The sequence below is a fragment of the Vigna radiata genome, chromosome 4, assembly GCF_000741045.1.
Source record: "Vigna radiata var. radiata cultivar VC1973A chromosome 4, Vradiata_ver6, whole genome shotgun sequence".
In the NCBI taxonomy this organism is placed as follows: Eukaryota; Viridiplantae; Streptophyta; class Magnoliopsida; order Fabales; family Fabaceae; genus Vigna; species Vigna radiata.
The window spans coordinates 8,686,467-8,700,666 of NC_028354.1; the positions used below are offsets into that span (position 1 = coordinate 8,686,467).

At 36.6% G+C, this 14,200-nt stretch overlaps 2 protein-coding genes across 2 annotated transcripts; one reads left to right on the top strand and one right to left on the bottom strand.

Annotated features, from left to right (window-relative positions):
• The first annotated feature begins 1,223 nt into the window (after positions 1–1,223).
• LOC106759470 (RPM1-interacting protein 4) lies at positions 1,224–8,386 on the top strand. Its single transcript, XM_014642656.2, has 4 exons — positions 1,224–1,415; positions 7,232–7,771; positions 7,920–8,108; positions 8,222–8,386. Exons 1-4 carry the CDS (start codon positions 1,389–1,391, stop codon positions 8,249–8,251), a joined length of 786 nt encoding a protein of 261 aa, XP_014498142.1. The 5' UTR covers positions 1,224–1,388; the 3' UTR covers positions 8,252–8,386.
• A 1,056-nt stretch (positions 8,387–9,442) lies between these two features.
• On the bottom strand, positions 9,443–13,960 carry LOC106758653 (cell division control protein 45 homolog). Its single transcript, XM_014641598.2, has 2 exons — positions 11,286–13,960; positions 9,443–10,085 (listed from the first exon to the last, which is right to left on the bottom strand). Exon 1 carries the CDS (start codon positions 13,770–13,772, stop codon positions 12,018–12,020), a length of 1,755 nt encoding a protein of 584 aa, XP_014497084.1. The 5' UTR covers positions 13,773–13,960; the 3' UTR covers positions 9,443–10,085; positions 11,286–12,017.
• Positions 13,961–14,200: the final 240 nt, after the last annotated feature.

Genomic DNA, 14,200 nt, shown 5'->3' on the forward strand with positions numbered 1-14,200 from the left:
TAATTAACATTTTATTATTGCGTAATTCATGTGTATATTAATGAAAATGTTTTGATTTAATTAGTTTATAATGTGATCATCGTACATTTTGGATATATGTATTAGTAGTAATTTGTTTTATAATTAGAAAAAATTGCAAACTGTGGAACATATTTTAATTTGATATCTACATTCTATATAGAACGTGTTTGTTAATATTTAAAAAATTGACTTACTAGTTGTACCATCTATTTATGTAAAAATACACTATTAACTGAGCTATAACATTTTTCTAAATTAATTGCAACATGTATTTATACACAAGTTAAATTATAAAAAAATTTCAGCAAGTAATTATATTTATAACCCAAGCAATGGATCTCAACAAATAAAATACTAAAAAAAACACTTGCTGAAGCCTAAATAATATAAAAATCGATAAAAAAAAATTATGAATTTGGGTTAAGTAGTAAACTTTTATATTTATATTCCAAATGAGTGTACCAACAACATACACCGATTTATTGAAATTAAAATCAATTACTTTTTATACGATACTTAAACATCTCATCATTAAGTTCAGTCCCATGAAAACCACATATAAAGGACCCACACTTTTTTTATTTGAACAAAAGTTAAGTCCAAATTCATAAGTTTAATCAGAATTATGGTTCTAATGTAGATCACAAATGATTTATTACACAATAATATTAATAAAACACGTAGAAGTGCATCACACCTAACTAATAATTTAATAAATTAAATTTCACTTTTTAAATATTTTTTTAATGTTATTTCATATTTTAATTTTAATTTGCATTCATTTTTATTAAATTAACACAAAATGTATTTTAATTTATTACTACCTTATCAATTTAATTCGTTTATCCTCTCATATTAACTAAATCATTGATAAACTTTTTCATATTTCTTGACCAAGCTTTCTCACTAAGCTTCCTTGTTTCTCTTTCTTTCTTGGTCTTTTCATACTGTGGAGAAACTTGTTGGGTTCTATCAGCTTTCACTTTCCAAGGCTCTGATCCAAAGAAAAATCTCAGCTTTCACTTCTGGGTAGTGCTTGTTTTTCCCAAACTCAGTAAAGCAGGAGATGGCTGTGAGTTCTTCCACCCTCTCTCTGCTCTTTCACTTTTCCTTGTATTGTGTGTTCCTTGCCCCTGACAAAATTTGAGGAAAAGGGTAGGGAATCAGAGTTTCAATCTCTTGGATTATGTTGTAATCTTTTGTTCAAGTGCAGTTCCTTCTTATTGTTATCTGTACTGTGCATACCTTCATGTTCTGAAGCTATGATGGTTGGCCAACATTTTGATCTTGTTTTTTCTGGTTTACTATCCCTTTATCCTGCTGATTGGAATAATGAGACAGTTCATGTTAACAAATGGTTTTAGCTTATGATGGAAACTAGCATCATCAATCAGGTCTATTTAAATTTTAGCTTGGCCTTATGAAATGAATTCTTTTCTAAATATGTTAGGTATGCATACTTCTATGTGCACTAATACTAGTGTTATTGGGAAAACAAAAATTCTTACCCTTAAGTGTGGTTTTTGGTTGAATTAGCATAGACGAAGCAACTAGCTCTGCTATTTGTAGATTGAAATAAATAAAACCAAATTTTCTTTCTATTTTTTGGATCTACTTTTTTTTTTTCTAAACCAAACTGTTTGGTTTAAATTACGAATCAAAATTCAAGAATCAAACCAAACAAGGATGCTTATTATATTAAATACAATGATATATGTCTAGAGTTAATTAACAACAGACAAACTTACACGAGTATGTCTCTTGATGACTGTTTTAGGGACAAACATACATGAGTATGTCTCTTTATGATTGTATTTTATTTACATTTTACAATATAACTTATATTTATAAAAACAAAATAACTAATTTGTATTGTGATTTTTAACTATAAAATTTTTTAACTTGTAAATATGAAAGAAAGTTGACATGATCAATGTAACAACCGTCATACAAAAATAATTCACAACATGTCTCTCTGTTTGACAATTTTCATTATGAAATGTTTAACAATTTTTATTTTTTTTTGTGAAAAATGTTTTAACTGTTTTATAGTGACAAAACCAATCCAAAACAAACCGCAAAACATTGGTTTGGTTTAATTCAGATTTTATATTAAATTGAAACCAAACCAAATTGAACTGCTTTAATTTTTATATTTGATTCAGGTGACTATTTAATGCAAAGCCAACCCAAATTAAACCGAGTCAAAACGCCCTTAGCAAAAACTAAAAATTTAACAACATTATATAAAGATAAAGTTGTTAATGTAGAATAGTGCTATGTATTGAGTGGATGGAGCTATATCATGTTGGATTTTAATTTCTGCATATTTTAGGGATCCAGATTAAAAATTAGCATGCATAACAAAGAGTTCTTTATTTAATTGGTTTTAGAGATATTATAATATTCTACATATAAAGGGGGAAAGCATGTTCCCCTGAATGGTTGCTTTTCTCACTTTCCATCAAGGTTTGCTTTTATCTATTCTGATATAGTTTACACATTTTAATTCATCTATATTTTGTATCCATATCCTTATATATCAAGTTTCAAATGAGGCAATGAGCCAATTTTGGTTAATTCAGAAGCTTAAGAATCCTATTTTTTTTTTCTTACAAAAATTAATGACTTTAGCAGGCTTTATATATTTGCTAGAGATGTTTGAGCAACTTTGAAAAGCTGTTTCTACAATTTGTTCAGGTAAGCAAAAAAAGACAACCAAAATGCCAACTATAAGATGAATATGTGGGACAAAATTATTTTGGAGCTAGGATCTTATGATCTGGAGCCATAACTAAGAAAACATGAACATTATATCATTAGCTAATTTTTTTTTTCTCATAGTTGGCTTGCAAAGATGAAAAGCCAGAAAAGGAAGGTTAAAGATCTCTACTTTTTGGAGTGCTCCAACATGACGGATATAACATGGTAAGGACACTGAGGCGACCAGGGAAATTGAATCCTCTAATCATGGTTTTTAATTATAGACTAATTTAATACTGAAACTGCATCATTAGATCCTAGCTCCAAAGTAACTCCATCCAACATAACAATCTTTCTTTAGTTCCCTTAATGGGTCAAAGCATTTCCCTGGACCCCACCATGGCTGGAACTTTGTAGCACCAAGTTACCCTTTTTGTTTAGTACCCACATTTGCATATCCTGATAAATCTACTGTCGGTTGTATCTCAAATGCATCTGGCCTTTGAAACAAAGAGGCACCGCAGCGCTTTTCTTTCCTAAGAAATTACTAATTTCCTTTCAGTGTTTCCAGATAACTGTGACTCGTGTAACATCAACTGACAACAGTAAATTTTATGGGGAATTTACTGCTGCATATGACTTTGACTTTTAATTAGTTGGTAACTTCCAGTGTTATGAGTGTATGCAACAACTTTTTAATACATAATGGATGGTCTGATGGAAGAGATGATAGTGAAAATGAATAATGCTTTTTGTGATTTATGTTGTACTGATTTTTGCTAATGCGTATGTGTTGATATGAAATTTTTAGGTTTGTAAATTAAATCTAGGGTTTGTAAACTAAACTATGCTATGTTAGCTTGAACATTCTCCAGCCTTTTGAAACTGGAATTGATAAATCTAAATTGAATTTGATGAAAATGAAAATGAACTAACCTCAACTGTTCATTCAACAAGCAAATTGTCGTAGCCTTGTAGGTTAAAGTTAAGAGACTTACTCAAATATTAGTCCTAAAGAATGATTTGAAGACTTTTAATAACATTATCTCTAAAACCTGTTTCAACAAGCAAATTGTCATGAATCAGCCTTGTAGGATGAAAGTGACATTTTGAAATATTTTAGACCTACAAAATCATAAACCGCAGCCCAAAAACTTGAATTTTGGCTCCTACCATGCCTTCTGAAAGATACTAGGTGGTTATATAAGGTAATTAAAGAATGTTAGGAACCGAGAATTGGAATGAGAAAGAAAAGAAATAATTTATTGAATAGAAGACAAACATCTCCTCCAAGAGTCTCCCCTTGGAATTTAAAGAAAGCATCTTATCCTAAAATGTGGAATTGTAGGCTTCTGCTTTTGATTGTGTTCCTGTATATTTTGCGTTGTTAACATGACACTTTGTAAAAGGCTATTTGGAGTTTTTCTCTGCATAATCCTTCTACCATTTGAGAGTTCTGTGGGGATTTGTTTTGATGGACAATAATGGATGGGAAACAAGTTAGATGGAGAAATTTGTTTCTGGTTATGCACTGCTTGTAGTATTTTACCGTGCTTACAGAAATGCTAAAATTTTGTAGTTTATGTTTACTATTACATTTGCCTTGGGAAAATTTATGATATGTTTGGGGATCCAGTGGTGGGGTGGCAAAAGTACGTTGGTCGAAGGAAGTGAAGTGTATCTTTTTGAGTAAAAGGTACTTTCAAAGTGTTCGGAACGGATTTCCAAACATGCACTTAGTCTTGTGTGCTTCATCAAGGTGCTTTCATTTGTTTCTTTCTTCATGTATATACAGATTCTGATCAGAAGTCTCTCCGACTTAAGTTGAGTTTGATGGTATCATCCTCTGCTATCAAAGTGAAATAGATCCCATAGCATATGGTATATATACTGCAGAATGCAGTCATTTTCATAGCAACAGCACTTTGCTATGGAAATAATCTTTTAACATGTTCATTCTCCTGAAATGCCGAAAGACAATCTGTTAGGACCGAAGATGATAAGATAGTTTGGGTTTAGGACTGAACGGTCATGGGTGTAGAGGGTTTCTGTTGTAGAGAGGAATGGGTCAGAGCTGCTATAAATAGAGCTCTTGTAACGCTGTAAGGGGCATCGAATTTACTTTGTGTATAGTCTTGCTTTTAGCTTCTAGAGAGGGGTTATGCCCTCAGCCAGGGAGGTTATGTTCCCAGCCTATTCTTTGTAAAGATAGTCTCCTTTACTGTTAATACAGAAAAATCCATTCTTTCATTACTATTTCTATCTTCTGAGAGTATTCTTGTTAGGTTCCAAACCCAGGAACCTAACAAATTGGTTCGACCTGCCATTTTGAAGTGGGGGTGAAAGATCAAGCATCTGTCGTTTTCCAGAAGCTATCGTTTCGAGATGCTGCCGTTTCCAGAAGCTGTCGGAATCAAGTTGTCAAGAAACTACCAGATTCAAACCAGCTACCGTGTGGGGGTGTCAGTTCAAGAAGCTACCATTTCAAGAACCTTCGAATTATCAAGAAACTGTTGGATCCCAAATTGAGCGCCAAAGCGAACCATGGGCAAGAGCACGAAGTAGAGACTAGAAGCATTGGAGATTATGATAGGAGGAATGAAGGTGTAGTCCGCCGCAATACGGTAGGACTTGCAACAGATAATGAAGGTACTCGGGACACAGATAAACAACCACGATGGGCAATCCAACGACAGCTCCGTTAATGAGAATGAGCTGCTGGGAGAGGAGGAAGATGGAGGAAGAGGGGTCGGGAATCGACCAGAAGGGCAGAAACAGGTGGAGCTACCCGTCTTTAAGGGGATCGATCCCCTGAACTGGATCAATCACGCAGAGATATTTTTCGAGCTTCAAGGAGTAGCAGAGGAGGAGGAAGTGCGACTCACGTACTTAAACATGGAGGGCAGCATGGGTTATTAGTTTAGAGCTTGGAAGGAGAAAGCCAAGAATCATTCTTGGGATGGTTTGAAGCAAGCCCTGGTGATAAGGTTTAGAACCATTGTCGAGCGGTTGATAGCATTGAGACAGACGGGGACGGTGGACGAGTATATACAATACTTCAAGATATTGGCAGGTCGAACAAAGAAGGTACCGAACGAGTAGCTGTTAGGATATTTTCTTGCGTGATTGAAAGAGGACATTCGGAATCAAGTCCGATAGCATGAACCGCAGGAATGGACAGTGGCGATGCGGATCGCAAAGGATGTTGAGGAGCTCCAGAGAGTTGTCGAGCGGTCTAAGGACAAGTGCTATAGCCCATATCGATCAGGAGTGGCCGAGCAGTTCGAGGCCATAGAAGACAAGTTGTCTGGGGCATGAACGTGCAGTGAGGTGACACGGTCCAAGGCCGATCATTATAACCCAAGCAGATTGAGAGTAACCAAACAGGAGAGGACTGCTGGACCCAACGAGAGAGGACTGACGAAGTCGAACGTGACAGGACGGATGGAACCGAACGGGCTAGCACTACAAGTTGAGGACCCAAGAGGACTGAAGGAGGCGAACAGGAGAGAACCGTCGACTCCGAACGTGAAAGGACGGGAGGAACCGAACAGTCTTACATTTACCGTCAAAGGCCTAATGGTTTTACACTTAAAACAGTCTCCTAGTCATTGGCCGAACGGGCTTACAATTAGAATGAAGGCTAAGGAGGGAAAGGTGGATGGAAGAATCAATGGCCGAGAGAGAAGAATGGATTTTGTGAAGAGGTGGACTAGTGAAAAAAAGGGCCTTGCTGTTCGTGAGGCACCAGCAAAGGGGTGAGAACTTTTTGAAGCTTTGAAAGACATTGAAGACCATTTCTTAGAGATTATAATTCTAGAAAAAAGGTGACCAAAATGCTGGAAGCTAATAAAATCCAAGAATGGAAGTCATTGGAGGAGGAATTGCCACCACCCAAACCTCCAGACTTGAATTAGAGGGCAGTTACCAGAGGGTTCCATTCATATGAGTACACGATGATGAAGAGGAGCCATGAGATCAAGCCTTCCATTTCCAAACTTGAGGACAAGGTTATTTGGAAGGGGGGTGTAATGTTAGGAACGAAGATGATAAGATAGTTTGGGTTTAGGACTGAACGGTCATGGGTGTAGAGGATTTTTGTTGTAGAGAGGAATGGGTCAGAGATGCTATAAATAGAGCTCTTGTAAGGGGCATCGAATTTACTGTGTACAGTCCTGCTTTTAGCTTGTAGAGAAGGGTTATGCCCTCAGCTAGGAAGGTTATACTCTCAGCCTATTCTTTGTAAAGATAGTCTCCTTTACTGTGAATACAAAAAAATTCATTCTTTCATCACTATTTCTATCTTCTGAGAGTGTTCTTGTTAGGTTCCAAACCCAGGAACCTAACATGATCCCTCATTACAAAGAAAAACAATAGGAGCCATATTATCTCCCTTCTCTGCTATTCCTCCATTTATAACTCTTATTGTGATAATGGAATGAAATCCTTAGCATTTAAACGTGTATCAGCTGCTTAACAGGGCCTTTTTAATATTTCTATTTGACAGCAAAATTTTCATGATCCAAAGCTTGGCAATCAGGAAAATGAAGAAAATGTCTCAGATACAGCTTATTCTGACAAAACCCAGAAAGGTCAACCTGGTTCGAAGATGATACATCCAAATGAGCCCGAGAAAAATTCATATCTAGTTTCTTCTGCTGACCTACCCCATTCAAAACCAAGAGTTCACTCAGAGGATCCATTTGGAAAGGGATCAGTGAGATCCACATATGAGTTACAAAAGAGCAGGGACGATGGTGATGCTAAACATTTCACTGAGTCTCCAGCTCGCCATGACAATGGTAGCCATGTGAGTGGCACTGATTCTGCCCAACGAGGCCAGGGAGTAGGTTCTGCTGACAACGGTAGAAAACCTTCAAGACAAACTATTGGATCTGAACACAACATTGACCGTTCACCCCTTCATCGCCAGGCAAAAGCCCCTGGCAGGGATAGTCCTTCTTGGGAAGTAAAGAATTCATATGGCACCAGCCATGTTACCCCAGGAAGGTCCCGGTTAAGACCATCTAACCGAGGGGATGAAACTGTAAGTTTTCTATTCTCCTTTTTATGACCGTGTGTGGCAAGAAATGTAAAAATCATGAATATTGCAAATCTCTAAGGTTTGATTTCGGAATCTTAATTAGACATTCCTTGGAAAATAATTTCTAATCTGTAGCTTTCTGATTTGGCAGCCTGATAAAGGTGCCGCTGTTCCAAAATTTGGTGAGTGGGACGAGAGCAACCCTGCATCAGCTGATGGCTATACTCATATTTTCAACAGAGTGCGGGAGGAGAAGCAGGTGGGGGCTGGACATGTCCCAGGCACACCTAATGCTAGACAATATGGTGTGCGGAATCAGCCTGCTGATGAGAAAGCTCAGGTATGCCTGCAAAACCTGTTTAATGTTTAGACAGTACATACATCTGTAACTTTGGAGTTTTCATCTTACTGATATTTCATTGCTTCTATCTGTTTTTATCCTTGCTTCTTCAGAGTTGCTGCTTTTGCTGGGGAAAAAAATGATTTGTGTGAAAGTATAAATTATAATCTGAAGAGAAAAGATAGGATTGTGAATGGACATAAGGTGTGTCTTGCACTTGTAAATATTCAAGGAAATCTCTTCCCAGGAAAGTATTGTAGTCGTATGTCTTAAATCTGTGTCTTCTTTCTCTTTTGGTCAGTAAAGACACCAAGTGCAAGATTGTGACTTGTCCCTTTTAATCTTATGTTATGTAACTGCCACGCTTTATAATTCAATTTTCTGTATTTAGGTGGGATATACAAGATTCATTATACAATTCTTTTACAATGAATTAATGGGTTGTGATTTTAGTCCTATTGTGTTGATCACCTGCAGCATAACAGAAATTGATCATACTCAATAAAAAACCTCCAGAAATAGATTTCTTGGTCTTTGTGAGTTATGGAGGTTCTACAATGAGTCCGTATTAAAATTATTGGGAGAAAGACTACCTTGACATTGATATTAAAATCATTAATCTTGTTAAATGATTAATTTTTATGGATAAATTGGACTGAATACTTTTAGTGAGACTTTTTTCACTCAACTTACTCATTCTCTACATAACTTGAATCCAATAATTTGAGTTTCCCTTGAAATTAATAGTATGTTGATAAAACAAATTCCTATTTCAATTCTTATATATACTACTTTTAATCTTGGTCACAAAAATATAATGTCTTTAAAGACTAAGGTTTTTGTATCTATAAAGACTCACGTTTTTGTAAACTTCCTTTCCAGTGGCCTTCGAGGCTTATTATCAAGGTTCTCAACAACAAGATTCTCAACTTACACGAGTCAAATTCTAACATTGATTAAAAATAAGCCCGTAATCAAGATGCCCACCCTTTACAAAGTGCTCATACCATACCGAATTTTACCAGCCATATTGGCTTAGCATTAGTATTCCTATAATCTGTTTTCACCAAGAGTACGAAACTTAAACCAAACACATTATATTGATAAACCAATAACATCAACCAGGTTATACGCGGTTTTATTTATTTTTTACCTCATCACAATCACAGTCAAGCAATGCACCTTGTATAATGCGACTTTGAAGGAAATTATGATGTATTATTCAAATTCCAACTTCGTACTGCATCAACATTAATTGTCATTAGATTATGCATAACACCAACACAATACAACATTACAAAAAGGTTGATATCTCTAAAATATGTGGTTATACATCATGCAATGAATAATTCTACTCATTTCCTGATTAGTTTATATCCCAAGGCAAGATAGATCCATTAGGCAAACATTTTCTTCCATTCAGATTAGTAAACAATTTTTCCATAGTTAAGCACTCCAAATCTGCTTTTGTCATCATCACCAAGAAAATAACCATAATACCTGATAGTTATCCCGAAGTGAATTCAATGTCATCAGTCCTGTTCCTTGAGATCATAGAATAAGCTTAGCTATTATGCTCATATGCGTCTACTATTTTCACTCTCAAACTCAGGCCACCCGTTGCTTTCAACTGTACTGTAATGATCTCAAAATATGAACAAACAAGAAGCTAAATACTCGGTACAAAACTTTACAGAAACCTTTAATTACCTGCTTGTGTTTATGCTGTAAAAATGCCAAGCTTGTTTAACCTCAGTTTCATAGCAGATACTGATTTAAATACCTTGCAACCTCATCCCTTGTAATTAGGATTTAACACCTTTTTACTTCGTCTAAAAGTGACTATATTTCATTATCAACAAGACGCAAATAAAACCTTACAAAGTATAACAGCCTTAAACCATCATGACCTGGCTCCAATGAGGTGTGGTTCCACTTTCTGTCAGGTCGGCCAGCAGGTGGAGAAAGTTTCATCTGCTGAAAATGAGAAAGAACATTAGAGGCATCAAATTAAGGAAAGAAGACTAATGGATACATTTAAGAAATACTGTTATTTGGTAATTTTCGGCAATACCACGCTTGTCTGAAACTCGGAGCTTATCTACTTTCCCGGTACCATACCAATTAATTTTTAGTTCTTTGAGTACAACCTAACATCTGTTAAGCAACTTCACTTAAGTTCCAAAAGCTTTTAAGGTGAATTTGATATGATATCAAATCCTATAACTCATCTCAATAAATTTCTATTCTGATAAGTTCGAAGGTTCCAGTAGGCATATATAGAGGAGGTATTGCAAGTATTACATTGTTTGCCTCACTTCTTAAAATGCAGCTTATTGGTTAGACAAATTTACTTAATGTATTAGTCATATGTTAATTAAAATAACTGTATAAATCTTCAAAATCAAAATAATAACAATGTGAGCTGCTGCTGCAAAGCAGTAGGAAAAAGGACCATAAAATGTTATAGTTCTAGCTTATGCAAATATGATAGATATCCATTACAAAATTTATTTTAAGAAAACATAAGATATGATAATGTAAGATACATATCTACAAATATATAAATTCATAAAACATACTAAATGAATAATTTCGATTCTGCAAATTAAAATAAAGAACATAACGAACAAGTAATTACAATATGTAATCTAAAGAACCTCTACGCAACTAGGAACAGCTGCTTTTCTTCCAGAGCACAAACTTACCGAAATAAGAAAATATTGATAAAACGAAATATAAATTTATATGACTCTCAGCAAATATTACGACAACGAGTAAGAAGGACATTAAAATTAAAACCATATTAAAACAATACTTTTAAATATGAAACGGGGATAATTGGCTAATTAAATAGTTTTCAAATGATTACTTTAATAACACGTTGGAGCCATGCAATGGATAGCGGATCCATAACAATTCCGGGATTTATATTCTACCATGAGGAAGGTACAATGGCATTCATGGAAACCGATGCCAATGCACCAGAGATTGAGGTCAATCTATTCAGCCTAAGTACAGAATTCGGACAACAAATTATATTTGTGAGCATGAGAAGAAAACAGTAACCAATTCCTAACTCTAACCAAAAAATTGATAAAGCAAACAACCCAGCATACGGAAACAACACAAGCAAGATAAAAACAGAACCATGAATGAAGGCATGGGAGAGCACACTTGATGGTTCTTATCTTGGAGCTTCCTTTCTCCATTCTGTTTGCCCCGGTTTATCTCAAGTCTATCAGCAGACAACCTAAGTAGATGCAGAAACGGAGGATTGGCTTCTTTTGCAATGGCCGATCCATTTCTTGCTTTCAGTTCTGGAACTGCCTCAACATCACCCTGTAGCATTTCCACACCAGCGAGGAATCAACTACGTCATATTGTCTGCACTCTCATATGTAATACAAGGTAATACTCTGCAACTCATGGCTATCAATGATTTCCTGNGGCATGCTCTGACATAACAAGTCAGTAAGTTAGTTGGTGGCATCAATAACATACAACATCCTTTTTTTTGTATAAAATCAACATTACATAGTATGTGTAGTCGTAAACAAGTTCAACTTCAGGTAGAAGGCACAGAAATACTGCAACACAAATTTAAAACTGCGGCACTACATGTGAACTTCTTCGATCACGTACTTTCAATTCAACATTGCAATGGTACATCTAATTTGGAATAGAACAGTAGTTACATGAAAATGTCAAGGTAACATATTTGGGGAAACAGGTAAGAAAAGTCAAATGAATATGCTATAAATCACAATACAATTAACTAAGAAAAGAGTCATGTCTTGGTGCAATATCAACCACTGCACATCACTTATTGCTAATCTGAGTCCCAGGTACAGCAGTCAGAGAAGGCACTTCCTCAAAGAACTAATTCTAATAAGAAATCCAGCAGCTTCACAGCTTCTCAATCAACCTAACCATGAAAGAATTCACAGCTGAAGCATCCAGAAGAATCCATGATGATTCAAATAACTCATGGAAAAACTCAGTTCCAATCTCCTCTGCAGCAGCCCTAAATGCAATCCCAAATGCGTTCCCACGAGCCCCAGCCAAACGTGGCCTCCCACAAACCCCTACAATCAGCACCTTCCCAGGATCTTGTGATACACAAGCACAAAGCAAAGGTTTCATTGTAGCCCCCTTCTCCCTTAAAGCGTCCATAAGAAAAAAACAAAACTTAGTCAATGCCTGTGGGTACCCCAACAACTTAGCATCACTTGAATCCTCCAACTTCAACCACCGGAAACTCCTTCCACTCCTAATGCACCCATTCTTGGTAATTGCAGCACTCCCTTGCCTTAAAATGGCCCTCTGAATCTTAATAGCATGTTGCATCCCAGTTCTCAAGCTATCGATATTGTTCAAAGAAAGCGCATCATATGCCACACCAAACTGCTTAGAAGCGCTAGAACCATCCGATTTTACAAAAGATTCAAGCAAAGCTGTCACACCATAGACCACATCTGCTGCCGAAACCTTAGAACTATACTGAAGAGTCCTCAGGAAACTCCTGTAGTTGAAATCAGTGAGTCCATACTGGGGCAAAAACCGCTCAAACTCACCCTTCATCTTGCGCTTCACCTCCACATTCATGTGCTGAAACTTCTGATGACAATCGGCAAGAGCAAACCCCATCCTCCCAAACAGAAGGTTCAACTTCTTCACCCCATTCTCACTCCAAGTCTTCAACTTAGTGGCAATGTACGAAGAACACATCATGGAGTCAAACAAACTCCACTCCTGTAACAGCATAAGTTTTGGCTGGTCCTCATAAGTAATCAGCGAAGAATTTGGGGCACGAATTTTCGTGCCATCGGACAGTGTAACCGAAGTAACCACATCCAAATTCCCAGAACTGTTTATGTACTGCTCCAGCTCCATAACCCCATGATGGTACCTCTCGTCACTTAACCTCTCATGGACAAACTGATCCGTGAGCGAAACGCAAGCCAACCAGAGCAACTCATTGGTATTCTTCCTGAGAGAATCGGCAAGCTCATACATCAAACACCCGGACGGCTTCCCATGGAAAGTGCCCAATCGATAGTAATCCTTCTTCAGCTTCCGGTACAATTTAATTGGATCCTCCTTATCATCATCATCATCGTTCTTTTTTCGTCTCTTCCTAGATCCATTCCCGTCATCGTCAGACTCCGATTCCGATTCAGATTCAGGTTCGGATTCCTCACCCTCAGCAGCAGTGGCGTTGGCAAGCGTGGTGATGTCAAAGTCATAGACAAGATCAGACTGCTGCTCGTCGGTGAAGAGAACAAAAACGGCATCGTTTTGGTCACTGAGATTTCGGAGATGGATGGGACGGTGACTGTCAACAACAAATACACGAACATAAGGACCAAGACTGAGCTCTTTGCGGAGGTCCCTGTGGTTGCCCCAATTGACCAAAACAATGGAAAGAGGGTCGTCGTCTGAGGTAGAGGAAGATGTATATTTGTGGATCTCCTGGAAGGAGGAGACAGGATAACAGGCGTATCGAATGGAATCGGATTCGAGAATGTGGAAGATGATCTTGAGAGCGCAGAGAGAATCAACGTCGGAGGTTGAAGGGAAGATGAGAACTGGCGAAGAAGAAGAAGATAAAGCATAATCACGAAGCTTGGCGTAGAAGGAATCAACGCTTTGCTCTCTCATTGTAACCTTGATGATGATGATGAAGAAGAAAGGGTTTGGGGTTTGGGGTGTGTAAAATGATGAATCATGAGGATAATTGGGAATTTTGAAGTGGAAAAGATGTGAGAAAGAACACTGATTTTGTTTGAACTTTTTGGAATGAAAATGAAAATTTGCAATGGCGGGGAAAAATTAGGCGCCAATTGGTTTCGTAATTAGAATTGATTTGGCATGTGTGAGCAGAAATATATAAACATGTGAGACCCAGTTGACTATTTTATATAATTGGTATATGATTTAAAAAATTCCTCTATATAATTTTTTAGTACAAAAAAAATACTATTTTTATCTTTTCTTTTAAAGTTAAAATTTGTCTCAAATTTTCCTTAACTTCTAATTTCTATAAAAGAGGAAAAAAAAACTTTAATGTGAGTATTTAGTGACTTTCT